Below are 21,519 nucleotides of genomic sequence, written 5' to 3' on the forward strand. Positions count from 1 at the left end.
CAGCTCTGGGAGCAAGCTGGCAGGAAGGTGCATGTAACATCATGTGAAGTTGATATTCTAACTATTGCCACATGGGGTTTCCAGTGAACTGTGGAGGTATAAAGTGAGTCATCTCCCCAAAGATCTCAGTTACTAATGGAGGTACTCACCCTTATAGGAAATGATAGGAAGTGCTCAGATTTTTAGCTTAAGTAGAATGGCAGAGATATAAGTGGTCCTAATATTATTTATAATCTAATAGCATAACATGTAATTGAAGTGAGAGATGTGATAGAGAGGGCTGGATGTGGTGATACATGCCTTTAATCCCAACATTACAGAAGCAGAGTCAGGGGGGTCTCTGAGTTCAAGGTCAGTCTGGTCTACAAAGTTCCAAGATAGCCAAGGCTACACAGGGAAACTCTGTCTCAAAAAACCAAAAAGACTAATGAAGCAAAATGATGACATAGAGACAGATAAATAATCACATGTACTGCAACATAGCTTTTTTTTTTTCCTTTGAACATTTTAAGGTATTATGACTTGTGGGTTAAGAAATGGGTCAACTCACTTCTTTTTATTTGCCTGACAAACATAAAACAGTTTATCTACTTGTCCCTTTATGCCAACATAGGACAATTTGATAATAGGCAACATGGTAGTCACACATTTCTGCAATTCCCAAGAGCGACATTTTGGTCAAATGAAGCAACTGTTGTTGGATATTCCTCATAAGTAGATTTACACCAACATAGGACATATGGGTCTTAGGTTGTAATGAATCATATCAAGCATTTCAGCCAGGCATGGTAGTAAGGCATGCCTTTAATCTCAGTATTCACAAGGCAGAGGTAGAGGCAGAGAGGTAGAGGCAGGATCTCTGTGAATTTGAGGTAAGCCTGATCTACAAAGGAGTTTCAGAATAGCCAGTGCTGTTACAGAGATAAAGCATTTCTCAGAAAGCCAAAATTAATTAACTAACTAATGAATCATCATCAAGTATTTCAGTGCCATATGAGAGTGACATGTTAATTCCTGTAAACAGTTGTTATTATTAGATATTCTTTGTAAGTATGTTGAACTATCTACAAAAATCCTCAAAGAACTTTTCTAAATGCATCTACACAACAGTGCTACTTAGAACCCTGGACATGTCCTAGTACAGGTCAGGGTTTCCCAGTCTTGCCGCTATTGGCATTTTGAACGAAATCATTCTTTGTCGAGACCGCTGTCCTGTGGGTTAGAGAATGTTTAGCAGCATGTCTGACTTCAACCCACTGGATGTCAGTGACACCACTTTCCTTAACTATTTTTTAAAGTCATATTGAAGTATCCTCTGTAGGAGCAAAAAATCTCACTGGTTGAGAATCACCACTTCAGGTATTTCAGGATTTTTATCTATTATTATTATTATTATTATTCATTCAAGGTCATCTAATTTCACTTCTATGATCCATCTTGTTATATCTTAACCAAAGTCTATGGATGAATCATTTTCTCTAAACTTTTATATTCATTCATCATATATAGTAAACATGTTTCGTATACAACTTCAATGTGTTTTCGCATAATGCACATTACAGATATGCATATGTTACAGTATTATACATGTTCATTATAACACAGAGATATATAGATTTTATAATGAGGAGATAAAAAATGAAAATAAATTTTATGGTTTCCCACTAACAGGTCAGTGACTCATCTTCACAGATCTTGGTTGAGCACAGTTGGGAAACTACCCTTGTTATGTATAAATCTATAATTCCCAATAAAACTATGTCATGGGTGACAGCACCCAGCAAGTAGGCATCCACTCCAACACTGCTGTAGAGTCTGGTGCTGCTGATGTTTAGACTTTACAAGGTTTTTTTCAAGTTCATATTATAATCTCCAGTTAAGTAAGATGAAACTGAGGGTTAGGGAAGTAAATAAATTTGACCATTTAACAGACATGATAGTGCCGGGAAGAAACCTGGCCTTTTTGGTCTCCATAGATCCTTTCCTTTGAAGTGAAGATTTGTTTATTTAAGCCTGTAAATGTCTAGTAAGTGGATGGTCTTTTATCACACTTTAAACTGTCAAAGGACTGGATCATGCGGTGAAAGAAAGATAGAAAAATGAATATAACATGTAGCTCCTCTTGGGAGTTTGCAATCAAACAGTGATATCCCAGCTGGCATATTCACACGTGTGCAAAGGGAAAGGGGAAATGCTGGGAGAGCTCAGAGAACAAACTGATGGAAAATCCAGATACAGGGATTAAACGACAGAAAACTGTTAAGAATGAGGAATAATTGATATATGTATCCCTTGGTTTAAATTCATTTTTCAGCTTGACATTTTTACATTTTATGGATATTTACCATAACTGCAGGAGTAAAAACACTATGAAAGATACCATACTTCTTTTATTCTTTCCTAACACTGGTAATTTATGTCCTCCCCTCTACCCCTTTTCCCAGTGTTCCTAGAAGCTTGTCAATTCTATTGATATTTTCCAAGAATAAGCTTTTGGCTTCATTACTTTTCCTACAGTTCTTTTGTTTAATGCTCATTGATTTTTGCTTTGGGTTTATTTTCTTTGTCTTTCCCAGACTTCTAAAGATGGAAGCAGAATATTTATTCAAAGAACTCGTTTTTCTAATATAAGCTTTAATGCTATACATTTCTTTTCAGACACTGTGTGAGTATCATTCCTTATTTTTTTTATATTCAGTTTAAGCCTTTATTTTTTTCAATTCGCCTTATGATTTCTTGAGCCACTCATTATTTTCATATCATAGGAGGCTGATTTTCAAGTATTTCCTTCATCAAGTTTCCTCTTATCTTTCCATTTCCTGATTTTTTAGTATAATTATGTTATTGACAGATTGTACACTTCATCCTTTTCACTTTTAAGTGTGTTTGTGACAACGAATGTGGTCTATCTTAACACGTTTAATGAAAGCACTTGCAGAAGATACTGTTTTCTGTTGGCTAGAGTGTTTTAGACACACATTTCAATTAGTTCCACAATGTAGGTCAAGTCCTCTTAATCTTACTGTCTTTGGTCTCTAGAAAAACTGTGTTCTGAGTGTGCGGGTGGGTGTATCCTAGGTATGGACTTGTCTTTTGTTCATCCTGGCTTTTCCAGTTTCTATTTCATGAACATTTGTTCTTTATCTTTAGCTACAGGCACACTTAGGATGACCACATATCCTAAATTAATTGACCACTGCATCATTATGCAACATCCTACATTATCTTTGGTAATACTTTCTGCTGTGAGCATCACTTTGCATAAATTAATGTAGCCAAGCCACTTTCTTTCAGTTACTAGTTCCAAGGTATACCATTCACAATCCCCTTGATTTTTAACAAATTTAAATCATTATACTTCAGATAAGTTATGTGTAGATAGCATTGATTTGAGTTACTATTTTGCATTTTAAAATTTTTTGCTGTCTTTTATTTGGTATGCTTAGACTATTGTAATTATTAGCATCTTGTATTTAAGCATATAGATTTATAATTCACATTGTCTCTTCCCTCCAATTCTTCATTCATTTGATTCTTTACATTACTTCATGTTTGGTTATATAATCATGTATTAGTAACTACCTCTTATTCCTGTGACAAAATAACTGACTAAATCAACTTGGAAGTTTATTTTGGCTCATGGCTTGAGAGCTTGCCCCATCATGGTGGGGGAAGGCATGAAGGCAAGTGGGAAGTTAGATAGGCAATCATACTGCATCTGAAGTCAGGAGACAGAAGAGATGAATGGCATTATCAGGTCCTAAATTTCTTCTTTCCCTTTTGCTCAGCCCAGGACCCCTGCCCTAAGGATAGACCTGACCAAGTCCTGCCCTAAGGATAGACCAGACCTCTCCTCTCAGGAACACCTCTCTGGAAACACACTGACTCAGAGGTGTACCGTGAGGTGCCTTTAAGTCAAGTTCAGAGTGAAAATTATTACCAGTGGCATCCCATTTTAATCTATGGATTGTGACTCTCACAGATCAATAGAGCTTGCTTTTTTAGTGGATGCTCAAGTGGATGGCCGAAGACAGACTTGTCTTTACTTCCCACGAATCTTGTATTACTGTCACAGGAAACCCTGCCATCAACTCTCCCACTTTGCTGCTTCAGATATTGTGACTGTGATATAACAATGTCCATTGTGAGTGCACTATAGCACATTGTGCTTTTCCACATAGCTATCAACTGCATTCTAAAAGCTACAAGGGGGTAAATGCAGGCTAATATTTTCCAGCTCTAGACAGATTTTTCTTAATCTGATTCTCCCCTCCCCCATACTCCAACTTTCTTTCTGGCACCATCTGCCTTATTTCTTAGCTTCATTTAGAAATCCATTTAGATCAGGTCTGCTGGCCTAATGCTTTCAGTTTTCCTTACTAATGAAGTCTTAGTTTTTCTTTGCTGAAGGATATTTTGGATGGGTACAGAACTAAAGAGAGATAGTTATACTTTTCTGGAACTTAAAAAAAAAGTATCACATTTAAGTCTTCTATAGTTTCTGATGGAAAAAAATAAAAATAAAAGAAGTGATGTGGTATATTTGATCCCATTGTGACATTCCAAGCTTTAAATCAGAGGGCAGAGTCAACAACCAGGAGACTGGAATAGAGATTTTGGAGGACCCAGGAAAGAGTAGGGAGAGACTAAGACAGATTCCCGGGCTTTGATTCTGTATACATGGTTCCCTTACTGGTTAATGAATAAAGCCCTGTTGGCCAATAGGAAAGCAAGATAGGTGGCACTAGAAGTCAAGGAAGATTCTGGGAGATGTAGTAGAGAGGAGTCAAGATGTAGAACATGAGAGAAGAGGTCTGGACTGTCTCCGGTAAGATAAGACCACATGGAAACACTTAGATTAATATAAATGGGTTAATATTTAAGACTGAGCTAGCCAATAAGAAATGCTATTAACTGGCCAACAGTTTCATAATTAATATACTGTCTCTGCATGTTATTTGGGGATGACACAGCTCATAACAATGCAGGTGCTTTTGAATCAATTTTTGCTTCCACAAGTAACTCTTTACCCCTGTAAACTTACCCTAATAAATTCACTGGTTCACTGAGTTTGACTTAGGTGGTCTTTTGTCAATTCCTTATCTTGGGTAAGTAGACATTTGTTCAGGAATTCATATATAATTATAGGGACCCCTTCTTCAGTTTTCCCATCTTCCTGGTCTCCCTAGTATTTTCTGCTTCCTTGAGATAACCCCTTTAGATCACTTGCCAAGAGATGTGTTTATTTACCCAACTTTTTGAACATACCCACAATTGGATCATATATAGGTGGAAAGGGAGAGAAGAAGGGAATGAGGAACTGGGTAGGGAGCATGAATGGAGGAGAGATTGAGGCTTATTCTGGAAAGACTGGAGATGCATCCTACCCTTCTGGTCCTATATCATTCTAATCAGAAAGTCAGGTCTTCACTGCAGTTTTGCTAGTTTTGGAAACGATGGGGTCTTATTGTTGATAGTGTACCTTTGCTGCTTCAGTGTTTGAAGGACCACGCAGGGTATGTGGTACAAGGGATTAGAGAAAAGGATGTCCCCCAGTATCTGAGCATAAAGAGACTTTGCTTGCTCACCTTGAGCTAGAGAGTTCCTCCTGCAGCTCTGTATGATACTGAGGTCCACTTATATGTTGGAGCTATGTTTGGTCCATAGTGGGTTGAATAGAGGAAGAAACCTGGCAAAGGCATAGCAAGTTATGAAGAACTTAGAATTTGGCTTGAGTCTGCCAAGAATCCACAGCCGTGAGGTAGCTGCTGCACACACCCAACCCAGGTTTGAGAGTTGCTTTCAGTGTTGGCATGGGGAAGAGTGTGTTTTCTCCATCTTGCCCAGGATCAGAACCAAGGCTTTCAGTGAAAAGTAAGGAAATGAAAGCCTACCATAAGCATGGCACATATTTTATGACATGTATAATATGGTGATTGTATAAAGCCACAAGATGAGTGAAAATAAATTGTTTTAGATTTGATAGATCTCAGTCCTTGGAATAATCAATGGCCTTGATTTGACACATAATATGGCTTTTATTTGATACCACTGTAAATGGTTTCTGTCTGGAGACTGCTATGATTGTAGATTACATATAATATCTTCAAGGCAAGCCGTTGTCCTTAACATTCCTGTAAGTTTTATAAGCACTGACTTCTACTGAGAGAACCTCTAATTAGCACACTCTTTGAAAAGCCTAATCAGGGCAATTCTAAGCTGTTACATGCAAAGGCACACTTGTATCTATAGATCACTATGATCACACTGCCAAAATGCACAGCTGCTAGAATACTGCTGTGTACATTAATTATTCATGTACCAACCAATAGAGAAGAGCCAGACATATTCAAAATAGATGCCAGACATATTCAAAATAGATTCAAATAAAATTAATTAGAATTCTATAACAAATCTATTTGTGAAGCAAATCTTTACCTCTTGGCTTTTGCTATTCTGCATGTTATTTCTTCTTCATAAATAAGAACTATGTATCTTTACTTAGACCTCCTCCTGTTTCTGACTCTGTGTTCTTACTCCCTGGTCAGCCTACTGCACAGGGGGATACAGCACTTCCAGAGCTGACTTCCAGAAGCAGAATATAATCAAATTTGATGGAGAGGGTGAATCACTTCCCTGAAGGCTGAGGGTGTTCTCTGGTTTGAGATGCTCCTGTGTTAGCAGCTGGCTGCAGTAGATGTGGACAGTCCAGAGGGCCAGGGAAAACTCCTCACCAGGAGTGGCACCCTGAATAGACTCAAGTGTTTGCATCACCTTGGAGACATCATTTTACTCTGCACTTGTTTTCTATTCCCTTTTAGTCCAGATATTTTCAAAGCCTGATTGACAAGAAAAGTGCACAAATCCTTCCTGAATGGGTTCAAGTATAAATAAATCATCCAGTCCATTGATGATAAAAAGGCAAATTATTCCCGATGTTCCCTTTTTAACCACTTTCAAACGATGATCAATGAAGTTATGAAAACTGAGAAAATTCCAAAGACTTTTTTTTCTGAATCCAAACATTCATGATCTTCTATAACTTCCCTTCATTATAGCTGTTATAAACTACAAGCCCCCCACCACCAAAAAAAAAAAAAATGTTTGCTGTTCAGTTTTACCTTGAAAATGGTGAGTCCTCTCTAGTCAGTATAAGAATGGATATTTTGTTTTTAGACTATAACTTTAGAGTGTTTAGATATAAAGCCTATGCTTACATCAGTTTTAATCACTAGCTGTGGCTAACATGTGAATTCAGCCTAGTCACTCATCAATGAATGGATGGGTAGGCAGGTGGATGAATGAGTGATGATATTCATTATTCTCTATTCAGTGATAGAAAAGAACGGAGAGTGTCATTTGTAGAAGCATAGATAGAGCAGGGGGGGTACTAAGCAAAATAAACCAGGAACAAGAATTCACATTTGTATGTAGAAGCTTTAAAACGAAACATCTTTTTGATAGACTAGTAATTGCATAGGATGGGAAGTGGAGGTGGGTGGATAAAGGTAAGTTGTAGCTGACTACTGCATGCCTTCTGCCTATGTCCATCACTGGACTCCACAAACTTGCACAAGTAATATATTTTCATCAAAAATAAGTTTAGAAAAATGAAAATGCGCAAACTCTAGTAGTAACATCTTGGGGGGCTGATCTTGTATTATTCCTGAGGTCTGTGGAGGAAGAATACATTTTTAACATTTTAGAGTTGATACTCTGCAACCCCAGGTAGTTATTGTTTTTGCAAAATATGGCATAGAGAGATGCTGTTCTGCTGACCTCTTGCCAGTGAGAATGTGTGCAGAAATATGGTTGAAGTAATCTGTGATGTTTTCTGTGTGATGTGCACAAAAGCATAAGTCATCCCTCTTGTTATAGGTAAGGTCTACTTCCTTTTGCCCCTTTCCATTACGATGATACAGAAACCACAAATTCTGTTTGTCTTGGGTCACAGATATTCCATGGGTTAACCAGCCCAGACTTCCACCGTGGCACCTCAAGATGGAATCCTATCAGACTTTATGAGGTTATCCTCGCCTTCAGAAATACTCATTACTTATGAATTGTATTATTGCCAACATTCAGCAGTTGGGAAATAGCTGGGAGACGCTGTGTTCTGGGCTACAGCTGCCTACCAGAATTCTTCAGACACAATGGAGCAAAGAAAAATCACTCAGTGAATGTAATTTTTCCCTTCTCAATAAAACATTTTATCTTCCCAAATTATGGAAGTGGGTAAAGATGCATGAGGGCCCGTTACCGTAACAGTCTGTGGCTGGTGAATCACTTTGCCTCCCTGACAGAGCACCAGGAAACACAAACGTTAAATCATAATAATCAAATCAACATTTCAACTCTAGTCCCTCTCTTCTAATTCTAATTTATCATAAACAGTGTGATTAGGAAGTGATGAGTGACTCTCAGGCCCTTTGCTGTGATGATACCTAATTTGTATTCCATGGAAAGATAGTCTCAGAAGCCAATAACATATTCAAATTGTGATTTGAGTTTTCTAAATAAATATTTATCCAGATGATGCATATTAATAATTCAGTGCCCACAAACTCCCAAGGTTTTGTGCTTCAGTGGAGAATTGACTCGCATTAAAGTGGTATGTTATTGGTCCTCTAGAGTCAGGAGCTTTGGTGGTGGGCTGGCAGACTTCTTACCCTTGCAGGCCTGGAGGATATAGAAGGGCAAACAGAGATCTTAGGGACTGATGGATATCAGGGTAGAGAAAGAGAGGGAAGCTTCCCAAGTACAGTGCTGAGATCCTCCTCATGAGAGCAATGGATCCTTTTCATTGACCCATATCTTGAAACCTTCATATCTTCAGAAGCTACAAGCCATGTCACAGAAATGGCAAGCTGAATGTTTATACCCTATAGAACACTCAAGTTCAGCTCAACTAACCTTAAGTCATCACTGAACACTTACATTAACCTACAGTTAGGTAAAATTATCTTAGACAAAGCCCCACTCCTAGTAAAAAAAAAAAAAAAAAAAAAAAAAAAAAAAAGCAAGGACTGACTGACAGAGATATGTATGCTTTAAAGACATGGTGGGATGTGGAAATACAATACTATAGTTTGCATCCAGAGTATTCAAAGCCCATGTGTTAAAAGTGTGTTCCTCAATTTGATGCAATCGGACATGTGAGACTCTCCAGAGTTAAGAGTTAATACATGTATGTTGGGAATGTGCCTTTGGAGACAATACTGTGACCCAGGATCTCCTCTTCCACTAGACCCTCCTTCTTTCCTGGGTACCATGAGGTAACAGGTCTTCTTGCCTACACTTTCCAATAATGATATACTATGCTGTCTTAGGCTCAAAGTAACAAGAGAAAGTATCTATTTTGAATGGAAACCTCTGAAAGTATAGATCACTGTAAGCCTTTTCTTCCTAAGTGGGATTTTTTGTTTGTTTGTTTGTTTGTAGACCAGGATGGCCTCGAACTCATAGAGATCTGCCTGCCTCTGCCTCCCGAGTGCCGTAATGAAAGGCTTGTGCCACCACCGCCTGGCCGTATCCAGATTTTTGCTATAGCAATGAAAATGGCTAACACATAAGAGCCAAGATATACTGTGACCTATTGCCTTGTACAGCATCCAGTGCTGTGATGGTGGCCTGACTAGGAGATGTGCTTGCAGACGCTGTCACCATCATGAGTTAGTGAGGTACTGCTTATTGATAGCTTAAGAGTAAAGCCAAAACCTGAAATGCTGTTTATATTAAGTTCATAGAATTTTCACAATAAATTAGTTTTGTTTTGACTTATAGGACACATACATACATGAAGATTACACACATGAATAGATACATGCATCATGTGCCATTTAAATCATGTTCAACGTATCATATCCTCAAACCTTTAATGCTTCTCCATAGGGGGTGGACACTGAAATTCTTTCTTACAGCTTTTGAAAACACAGATTACACAATTGCTGCCTGCCCATTTTAAAAACCAGTAAAGGCCTGCATTTGTGTCACTAGTCCGGAAAGAAAGGCTGTATGGATGCACCGTGCACTCTTCCTTTCTGATGTTTGTCCACGGGGCCAGTTCCACTCCAGCCCCATGCCTCGCTGTTGCTGTCAACGTTGTTTTTCTCAAGTTTATCAAATTGAGACCAGCACATTTTTAAACCCTATGGTCTTTTGATTTGTCCATGATCTAATACCACACAATTTATTTTTTAATAAGTATGTTTTTGTCTTCAAGTTAATTGTTATTATTACTACTATTATTTAGTGTGTATGCATGTGTGATAGAGATTGAAAGGAGAGAGATAACAGCTATGTGTGCGCCATGGAGCATGTGTGAAGATTAGAGGACAGCTCTAAGAAGTTGTTTCTCTTTCCACTCAAACTCAAGTAGCCACCCTCACTCAGCCAGCACGTTTACCCACTGAGACATCTCACTGTTTTTCCTTTGGAGACAGGATCTCACTATGCTACCCTGGCTAGCCTTGGATTCACGTTCATTATGCCTTGAGCACCTGAGTAACTGGAATCACAGGGGTATGATAAATATTCACATCTATCATGTCCATAGGGAACATCTGTTTGCCTTGCTTTTATTACAGCCATTTACAGTTTTCTAAGGTCTTTGTTGAGCCTAGGCCCAATCTCCCAAACTCAATAAAAATTAGCTCTGAGGATTTTGACTGAGATGACTTGGAATTGGCAGATAGTCTTGGAAGAACTGGCAGAGTTGAGTGTCAATGACATCATTGCAACATCCTACCCACAGAAGGATGCCAGCTTATCCTCTCCTCATCCTGATGTGCTCTGAATATGAAATGTTATAGGCTCATGCATTATAGGTACCTAGTTGGTGATGCTATTTTGCCAAGTTCTGGAAATTCGAGGTGGGGCCTAACAGGAGGAAGGCAGTCACTAAAATCGGGTCCATGAAGGTATATTACCCTTGGCCCCCTCCTGTCTCTTCTGCTTTCTGCCAATAACTAGTGAGGAAGATTCTTGGCCATACACTCTCTTCTACTCATGAGATTCTGCTCAAGAATAGCAGGGCATACAATCAGGTGTTTTGTTCATGGTGACATAAAAATAAATAATACTATTGAACTTTTATGTGTCTGTATTACTCTGTGTCAGGCATATATGAAGTGGCTGTTACTTCCAGTCTTTTGTCAGGGGTTGGGAGGAATGAGGGGATGGAAGCAAGGACAGTCTGCATACTAGGCAAGTACTCTACTGCTGAGTTGTAACTCATCTCTCTCGTGGCCCCAGGGTGGTTTGGGGTGTTTATTTACACACACATTAGGATTTCTAATATGTGTTGCTGGAATATAACAGCCCACTAATTTCGGTAAACAGGTTGTGTACACTTCCCATTTGGTGAAATTTTCTTGTTTAAAAAGTCTTCGTATTAACAGTCACATCATTTATAAATGACAATAGTTTTTGTCTTCTCAATTGTTTTAAATTCTTTTATTCCATTTGTGTGTCATACCAGTTAAGAATTTTGGTACAATGCTGAGTAGCCATGGTGACAGAAAGGCTTGTCTACTGCTGGCCTTAAGGCATCTAATTCCGTACCACTAAGTATGGGGATTAATATAAATAATTTTACTTTTTGAAAGTAATCTATTAACCAAGATTTCCCCTCTGTCCTTAGTTTTCTAAGTGTGGAATATATTTTAACAGTTCCTTTTACTTTTGAGATTTATTTATTTAGACCAGAGTCTCCGGAAGCTAGGTTGGCTCTGAACTCTTCATAGCTGATGATGACTTTGAACTCCTGACCTCTCTGCCTCTGCCTTCCAGATGTTGGCATTATAGGCATGCTCCAGCACACTTGGTTTAGACAGTGCTGGAGTCCGAGTGAGGGCCTTATACGTGTTAGTCAAGTTCTCTAGCAACTAGGTACCATCCCCAGCTCTTGAGTTCATATTTAGAATAACTCCTCTTCAGCAAGCCTTCAGGGCACCCTCAGGTCAGAGTGAACTCTGCTTCTCTTTGTTCTGCCAGGGTTCAGCTCTCCCACCCACAGCAGGCTGGGCAGTCAGCTTAGAGTTCTTGCTACCCACTAGCTCTTAAGTGATACCTGGGTAGATTACTGTTTGATTGATGGCTTCATCCCAGAGCATGGTATGGGCCTCTCAACAGCTGGAGTGCATTTGTACAAATGATTTGTTGAGATTGTGTCCTAGAAATTTCACTTATTTTTTTTCTTAAGGCAAATTATATTAAGTAGACTTCATTTACAAAGGCAGTTAGAATAGATAATAAATCTGACTGAAAAGTTTCATTTATGAGCACATTCATATGCCCTGTTAATAAAACAATTCCTATTACATAATCATGTCTTCTAGAAAACACCCACTTTCTTCTTTGATAAAACAGAAATTATTGTTATATTTTCAATAAAGTTCACCTTTATTTTAACATTATCTTTTTGTTCTTGTTAATATGGTGTTATTTCTAAAACAAAAAAATGAGACTTCCACTATGTTTGTTGCTGTTTTTTGTTTGTTTTTGTTTATCATCTCAACAAAGGTAGAGTCACCTAGAAAGTGGGGATGTTAACTGAAGTATTGCCTCCAACAGACTGGCCTATGGACACCTCCCTAGAGTATTTTGTAGATTAATACAAAGGCCATACCCACTGGGAATGGTGCCACTTCTGGACTAGTGGTCTGGGTTAGAAAAGGAAGCAGGTTGAGCAAGGCATGCCGAGCAAGCCATTCCTTTATGGTCCCTGATTCAGTACCTGCCTTCAGGGTTCTCTCTTCACTTTCCTCTGTGATTGACTGTGTAAACCAAACCAACCCTTCGCTCTCTGGGAAGGTGTTTCTGTTTGTGAGGTTTATCACAGTAACAGAAAACAAAGCAGAACACTCAGAAACTTTGATTTGCTCAGTGCTTATTTTTCAAAGTTATTTTTCTCATTTGTGAAACTAAAATAATTTTATTTCCATTTAAATGCTGTTCTTAACCAATGCGAAAGTCCTGAATTTAATTAGCATCCTCAGCTACTTAATGATAACAGGACCACAAATGCCATTTGAAAATGTAAAACCTTTATCTTTTGACTTCCTTTTGCTTTCATGCATAACATGGCTCTAAAATCACAGTAGTGGTATTTATTAGCTGTCTTTGTAAAACTGTGGGTAATACATCTTTCACATTTCATTGGGAAGAAAAGAAATTGAATCCCACCAGGATCTCCATTATTAGTTCTTCCTGTGTAAAAAAAAAAATTTTTTCTGCTATTAGATGATGTATGCGAATTGGTCCACATTTTACATGGTGGACTAGGAAAGCAAAAATCTGATATTTGAGTTAGAGATTTAAGTCCTAAGTCTGACGGTCTGGATCACACTATCTCCCAGCCAGCCTGGCTGACATTTAAGGTGGTATAATTATTTTCTGACATTGCAGAGTGTCTATTTTCAGTAAGAAAATTCTAGTTTTTAGCTTGTTTCAGTGGATAACAGTAACTAGTGGCTGAACAACACCCTGTATCCTCTTGGATTCTAGTTGTTCTAAAGAGTACTGTACAAACCACAGCTTTACACTGGACTACTTTAGGAAATGACAATCAGGTTTCATCTGCAGCAAAGTGTAGCCATCTCTTTTCCCATCCATCGGGTTGTTTGTCCCACTTTCTCTGTAGGAGAGTTGCTGAATGATGTATGTGAATAAATCTGAAGGGAAATTCCTTACTTTTGAAATTAACCCAAATTCTTATATTTTTTTTTTAGGCATAGAGGCTTCTAAACTTTAAGTGGTTGCTCATATTATCAAAAATCTCTTAAATATAGAAACACTATCAATTCATGTAGTCTATCAAAGTGTCCCACATAATGCCCAATCTTGGAGTGTACAATGTGATCTTTCATCTACAGAATAAATGCTCTTGTATTTATCTCTATTTAGGGATAATGGAATTATGTTGCTCTTACTACCTACTTAGTGGCATCTAAGATTGTGTCCACACTACATAAATGAAGTCAGTTGTCTACTTTTACCATGGAATATAGAACTGTTTCATTTTAATTTGAGGTGGCATTCCCAACAAGAGTCTATTAATAATAATTACCTTTCATCTTACCCATGTTTTTCTATCTTTGAATCCAAGCTTGACTTTCCCCTCTAGCCACTTTGAACAAGATGGGTTTGGCCAAGAGATCATTTCCTTGCTTCTATCTTTGGCTGTGTGTGCAGGAGTCTCACTGTCTGGAAGGCATTTCCCTTCCTTCACTGTTCATTTGTATAAACATGTGCCCTTCCTTCAAAGCTCTTATCAAATGCCTTTTATGAAGCTTTCTCTAAACACCTCACTGTAAACACACACACACACACATACACACACACACACACACACACACATACACATTTTAAAAAGCAGCACATCCCTCTGAAGCTGTGATTGCTACAGGGAGAGCCCCAGGAAGCAGGTCCCACAGACCTCTCTTAACCTCCTTACTGACATTACAGATTTCCCTAAGTTATCTTCTGAGCTCTTCCTCATGTCCTTGAAAGTTCATTTAAAACTAAGCCAATATCTCTATTTTGGAAACAAACCATGAGGCAAAACCAATTTATAAAAGTATTCAATACAATATTCTCTCTATTGCTTTCTTTTTTGCTACTTTTCTGATAACATATAAAATTTTAACTTTCTGTTAAGATGGTTCAATTATTCAACAGAATATGCCCAGATGTTTGAGAAAGAAGAGCTGTAGTTTTTGAATTCTAAACCAGAAATATTGGGAATCATGCACATGAAAAACTCTTGTGAGCATTCTTGGAACTGATCCCTCCCACCCATCCTGGTCATCTACCACAACATAACAGAAAAAAAAAAAAAAAAGAAAAGAAAAAAAAAAAAAAAAAAAAAACAAAAGAGCTTGGGTGGAGTTGAGAACTGTTTTCAAATGTAAAACAATCACTGGAAATCCTGAAAATGTGTCCTCCTCCATCCAGCAGGAAAAACACTTTAAAGTCACCCCAACCCCTACCCCCAAGAATTGTTTAGCAAGAGATTTACTCAGAAGTTTCTATTTTCGACAGAAAGTTCAATTTTAACTGCCTGAAATACAATGCCATCGGTGCTTACTTTTCCCTTCTAAAACACAATTCCTTTTCCCCTGAACACATAACAAGCACATGGTTCTAATAACCCCGATAAATGTGTTGATCAGAAAGGTGCAAATTTCATTTTTTAAAATCTAAACCACAGAAAGTATATCTTCAAAGTAAAACTTTTAAGATACTTCGGTTAATAGTTAAGTTCACAGTACTCATTTCCCTCTGAGGAGTGAGGAGTTAAGACACTCTGCACAATGCATAGTGGAACAGAGTGAGTGACAGATGAAGGGTTCAGGGCCAGGGGACCAGAGAATCCCAAACTTACTCATTAGTACCCATTACTCGTTCCACTCATACCTACCTGGCATTCAGAAATCATTACAAAATATATAATTTATTAATCAGAAGCTTTATATTATCTTATGTTCTATAAAGTAATCTATAATCCCCAAATTGGTATAGATTTCTATTTGAGTTGCCCCATTTCTGTAAAAAACAAACAAACAAAAAACTATGCTGATAAACAACTAATTGCTTTCCCAGTGAATATTCCATAAGGAAAAATTCAGAAATTTTGCTGTTTATATTTCACCGAATATTTGATTTCCACTAAGAATTAATAAATTTTTCACTTTTTAAAATTTCATCCTGGCATTTCTTTCATAGCTAATAGTCTAATATCCTAAACCAGATTTTGGGTGAGTGAAGACTATAGTCAAATAGATCTCTAATAGCAGGTCTAATGTGGGTTCTAGAAAGTTTCTGTGACAGGTTTCCCTTCTGAGAAATGGAGGGTTTTGTTGCCCAGCATCTCAATGGATTTGATCCAGGGGCAGCTGGGCCTGTGGGACCTAGCCTATCACATCCTGTTTCCTCTTGAGCCTTCAGAAGGCAGAACTAATCCAACCAGAAGGCAGGCTTCACCTCCATTGTCCTCTGCTGCGAAGCAGCACTAAAATATGCTTTTAATGCACAACTACTTAACACGACATGCACTTCTCCTGTGTGTGAAGTATGACTGTATATTGCTCATGCCTCCTTTCATTTAGGGTCTAAATTAATTTCTCTGAGTTGTCTTATATATATTATGTAAATAACAGATTTCCTATCATTTACAGTATCTCCTATTCCTTAAATAGTGGATGTATTAGACAGTTTAGGGCATGGTTGATAAAATAAGCTGACCATAATTAAGCAACAAACGTTAGCTTATACATCCTTCAACATGGGAGATAAGAGCATATTATGAATGAGTTGTCAATAATATGATACTTAATGTGTTACTGTAATATACACAAGAAACAATGAAAAGATCCTTTTAAAGTTCCCTTCTAATAGAGGCAAGTTTTATTAATTTACACATCTGTCACCTAATAGGATACACAAAGTATTAATGCCTGTTTAAATCTCTAGTGAAAGATTTTTAAATCAATAACCAATCCTGCGTGTGTGTGTGTGAGAGAGAAAGAGACAGAGAGAGAGAGAGAGAGGGAGAGAGAGAGAGAGAGAAAGAGAGAGAGAGAGAGAGAGAGAGATGAAGTCTCACATGGTAGCCGAGACAGGACTGGATCTATGATGTTACCCAGGCTGACTTCAAACCCATGGCAATCCCTCTGGCTCAGCTTCCCCAGTGCTGGAATTACAGGTACAAGCCATCATCTTCAGTGTACCAGCCTTTTCTCTCTTGCCTGCACTTGTAACTTAGTGCTGCTTGGAGAGTAACTGGACAGGTGAAGAAGAACACAGTCAAGTTTGAGCTACTCACGAGAGGACGTTCCCAATGTAGGTGTAGTAGGAGCAACAGTAGGGTGTACTCCCATCACAGCAGTAGGATCTGCAGTCTTTGCCACACTGAGCAAGGCAATCCTCTACGAAGGAAAAATGAGAGTCGTTGAAGTCGTGAAGTCATGGCTGAAGGAAAAATTATTCTGTGCGAGTCTTAATCAGTCACCTGGCTTTTAGCACACAGCGATGTTCATTTTCTAAATTCCAAATCATTTCTAAGGGCCTAGATTGGCCTTTCTCCCCAATAGACTCTGAGCTGGTGGGAAGAAATAAAGCCCTTCTTCCCGAGTCCCTGCCCTGAACACACTGTGACTATAGTTGGCTTTGGGTGAACAAGATTATGATAAAAGGAATGTATCAACCCATCTGTCAATAAAGTTGACAGAGGAGTTCTTATCATAGTCCCTAAACAATGAAGCATCCTGACTTTAGCGTGTTGTCTATTAACTCCAATTAATGGGAAATATTATTAACATATTATTGATATATAATACCAAAAGTGATCATTGGAAACTAATGTGTATGTTTGCTATGGTAACTTAATAATGCTTTTGCTTTTATGTTACCTTTTCCCTCTATGATTATAGCTACTACACATACAATTACATAATTTAATCTGCATAGTGCCGCTCCATTATGCTTGGAAGATAATAACCTAGATACAGAAGATGGTCATATAAATAACTTATAAGTTAGCAGTTTATTTAATGTCATATTGAAGAATCAATAAATTATAACACAGGACATTGTGATGCCGAAAATTTCTCATTAAAAGGATATGCTGGACCTAATATGAGCACATTGCTTTTCCGTATGTGCTTTTCAACAGGAAAACTTGTACAAAAAAGTGTAATAAGAATCATACTGACTTTAAACAGCTTTATATTCCACCTAAAGGATTTATTTTTTCAGTATAGGGTTAACTTTGAGTTATAAGTATAAGCAGTATAAGTAATGGTGGATGTGTTTCAGGTATTTAAAAAGCACTATAGTCCCACAATTTACATTCTATGTTCAAGAGTTTCAAAATGAGCCATTTTCAACTCAGCTCCTGAAGGTAATGTTAATAGTATGGTATAAATTACACGAAGTTTTTGGTTCACTATCAAAGTTAAAATATTGAAAGTACAAGCTATTGTATTTATGGTCACATGTCCTTTTATTGCTTTCTCTAAAAAAGGAAGCCTTGGGGCACTTTTATGTCACATCTTCCTAAGATGTGGTCCATATATAGTATATCCTGTCTGACTTTGTTAATTAATGTGGGGTTTTTTTTTTTGGTGGAGCCAAGTGAGAAAGGTCATATTGTCTTCCTATTCATTTTATTTCTATAGCCCAGATCAACAAAATGAACTTTAAAGATTTCCACTCGACTGAAGAGGGTAATTGTTTTTGCTATTCTACTTAAATCCACACAAGAAACAATAAATCATATAGCTCCAATACAGTAACTACTGCATTGTCAAATGTGTTCTCAAGAGAATGCATGATTTTTTTTTAATTGTTTGCTTGTTTTTAAGATATGCCTTGGTCTAGCTCAGACTGGACTGGCTACAAGAATGCAGAAGATGGCCTTTAACTCAAGATCTCTTGACTTTACCTTCTAAATGTTAGGAAAGACATATATGCCCCCACTCCCATATAGGACATTATAATTTTTAGGCTTCCTATTTAACAGTGTTTTTACTGAGTTTCTCCAGCTTGATTCGTTTTGTTGTTGAATTGATTCAAGATTTAGCCAAATCAGCTACCTCCAGAGTTTAGCAGAGATGTGCCGCTGTTTTTGTTTTCAAAGCTACTCAGATCATGAAGTCAAGCCCCCAAGTCAAGCCCCTTTGAAGAGTGACTTATAATTAAGCTTCCCAGGAATTCAATGACTCAGCTGCCCCGACTGCATTGGTCACTGCTGCCATAAGGGCATGGCGTTATCAAAAATACTGTGAGCCAACTTTACAGGAAACCAAGCCCTAGATTTTCTAGCCAAGAAACTGGCTAATTCCTGCAGGAACATGCATGCCATGTCACACTCTGTTCAGTATTTTTATGGTGTTTTGAACACTGCTATCTCCTTCCCAGAATTAAACTACGGAAAAGGGTAAATGTACTGGCTTGATGAGTGTACTCACCATCCTAACTGAGGCTTCAATCAGACCTCAGAGCTGATTGTATTATCATGATTACTCTTTCTCAGATTCTGAGGATGATATGATGAAGATCATAGTTTGGACTGCACAGAGGGACTGTTTGTCTTCATGAAGTAACAGACAACCCAGTCGCCCTCTGAAAACAGAGTAACGCCACTCCTAATAGCCAAATACCTCTTCTAGCATTTTTTTTTTTTAATGAAAGGTGTGATCTGGAAGGTTCCTCCAGCAAACATGACCACCCCACCTTCAGGAATGTGTAGTACAGGATAGTATTATCCGGCTTGAAGTTCTTGCTTAGAAATGGTTTCTGCCAGCTACAGCTGTGGCTAAGTAAGGAAGGAAAAGGAGGGTCAGAAGACACAGGCTGAGGCCCGGAAGGTGAAACCTTGACAGAATCCTGTCTTTGTAGCATGCAGGGCAGTTGGACAATAACATAAACACTTCATCTGGGTCTCTTTCCTAAAGTTCTTCCATGAAAAAAACCACAATGTATAACTGCATTACACATACAAGAATATACTCTCATTTGCTCAGCCAATAGAACATGAATGTATTACATTTGCTTTGTGCAATATAACTAGGTCACCATAGTTAATGTATCCACTTAGGGTTTTTTTTGTGTGTATATGTGTGTTATGAAACTACCAATTGATCTATTAGAATGTTCAGCCATCTAACCATAATGCATGTGTCCAGTTGCATCTTTTAATTCCAACAGAACTGAACTATCCACTGTTGGGATTACTTACCTTACCATGCAGCCTGTGCTAACATACTCTTGTTTCCTTGGTCCAGGGCTTTCCTAGTCTCAAATCATCTTGTTCTTCATGTCTTCCTCACTCAGAATTCCTAAGTGCACATTGCTTAGCCTTGTCTGCCTGGGAGGCTATTTTACTGAGTGACATAATAGTTACCCGAAGGGGCGTGCCCTTTTCAAATAGCAATTTGGCCACCTTTGATAGCTCTGGTACAAGATTGTATCTGTTCTGTGACATGCTTTCCCACCTTAAACTGGTATGTAAGTTCACCTTATCACCCTCCAAAAACTCAGAGCATGGCCTCTCTGCTCTCAAAATGAATATGGCAACCTTCAAACAGCCTCTGACATGAGGTTCAGGGATGTCCACCAAAGAACTCATCAATTTGGCATTTCTGACACAAGACAGCCTTGTGTTGGCTTGCAACTACTCTGCAGTTTATTGGATAAGAGTTTGGGAGGAAAAAAAAAATGTTAAAGCGAAAACTACCTATAGAATGCACCCAGCTAACTGTTGTCTGTGACACTGGTTCCCTGAACACTGGAGGATCTGTGCGTGTAGTCCTGAGAGTTGGAACACGTCAAGAACAGGTGCGTAAAGTTGAGGCCTTTCAGCCTTCCACAGGGTAGCAACTTAGAACAAGGGGACTGTGGCTCCTGAAATTACTGAGTCAGAGCAAAGATTTAGTCATTGAAGCTTCATTTGCTTTTGCTGTTGTTTTGTGTGGGGGGGTGGGGGTGGGGGGATTGAGCTACTTTGATAAACTGAAGAGGTAGGACGAGGTAGGTAGTCTCTTTTAAGAAACTAGAAGAGAGACACTATAGAAAAAACCGGAAGGCCGTTGATACTTAGTGCCTCTGAAAGGGGAAACTACACACAACGCTGCCATCACTAGAACTGGAATTATTTTCATCAAGTAGAGGCCCTCTTCCTACTTGTAGTAATTTCTGAACTAGAAAGTCAGCATCTCCCCTAAAGTATCTTTAATATGATAACTTTTAGATAGCAATTTGCCTTTCAAAATCTGCTTATTTTTGAAACTGGGGGGGGTCTCATGTATCCTGGGGGGAGGTGGTCTTCAACCAACCATGTAGCTGACAATGACCTGAAGTTCTGATTCTCCGGCCTCCCCAGTGCTGGGCCACCACAGTTAGTTAATGCAGTACAAGGGATTGAACCTATGTCTTTTGGTTTGTTTATGTTAGGCAAGTACTTGACCAACTGTGCTCAACCCCAGGCCCTAGTTTGAATCTTAATAGATTCAATTTTTATACACGTGAGGATTCCTTTCTGGCAGAGCTAGGGGGTGAGGAGTTTGATTATTTTGCTGCAATGATGCAATTCAATTCTTTTGCTGCAACTGATAAGGTTGAAGAACTTTTTTTAGTTGCAGTATCTTGGTAAGTATCAAGAAGTGAACAGCTCTTGTAGATAAGCCTGTGTTTTGTTGTCATAAAATGTTAGAAACACAAAATGTTTTACACTTACACTCTGTGGATAGGTGCTAGGTGTGAGCTTGTAATTGAGCAAGCAGCAAACAGCCATATAAGACTCCTTGTCAATCACAGAACAAGAAAACCACTCTGCTACATTAATTATTCACAATTGCCACTAAGAATAATTATAAAAAGGGAAATGAGGGGCTTTTCACAAACAGGTGCTTAATCACATTTAAAAAAAAAAGGAAGAAGAAAGAAAGAACCTCGTATTGACCTTGGTGAAATAATCTCTCACACCCTTTAACTCAGAGCATGTGATTGCCTAGCCTC

At 38.3% G+C, this 21,519-nt stretch overlaps 1 protein-coding gene across 1 annotated transcript in view; it reads right to left on the bottom strand.

Annotated features, from left to right (window-relative positions):
• The window catches only part of Cyyr1 (cysteine and tyrosine rich 1), an 86,721-nt gene that overhangs the window by 64,500 nt on the left and 702 nt on the right, over positions 1-21,519 (bottom strand). The window contains exon 2 of the mRNA XM_051191799.1: positions 16,826-16,928. Within this exon, the coding sequence (XP_051047756.1) occupies positions 16,826-16,928 (103 nt within the window). The remainder of the gene's footprint in view (positions 1-16,825; positions 16,929-21,519) is intronic.

The sequence above is a fragment of the Phodopus roborovskii genome, unplaced genomic scaffold (genome assembly GCF_943737965.1).
Source record: "Phodopus roborovskii unplaced genomic scaffold, PHOROB, whole genome shotgun sequence".
In the NCBI taxonomy this organism is placed as follows: Eukaryota; Metazoa; Chordata; class Mammalia; order Rodentia; family Cricetidae; genus Phodopus; species Phodopus roborovskii.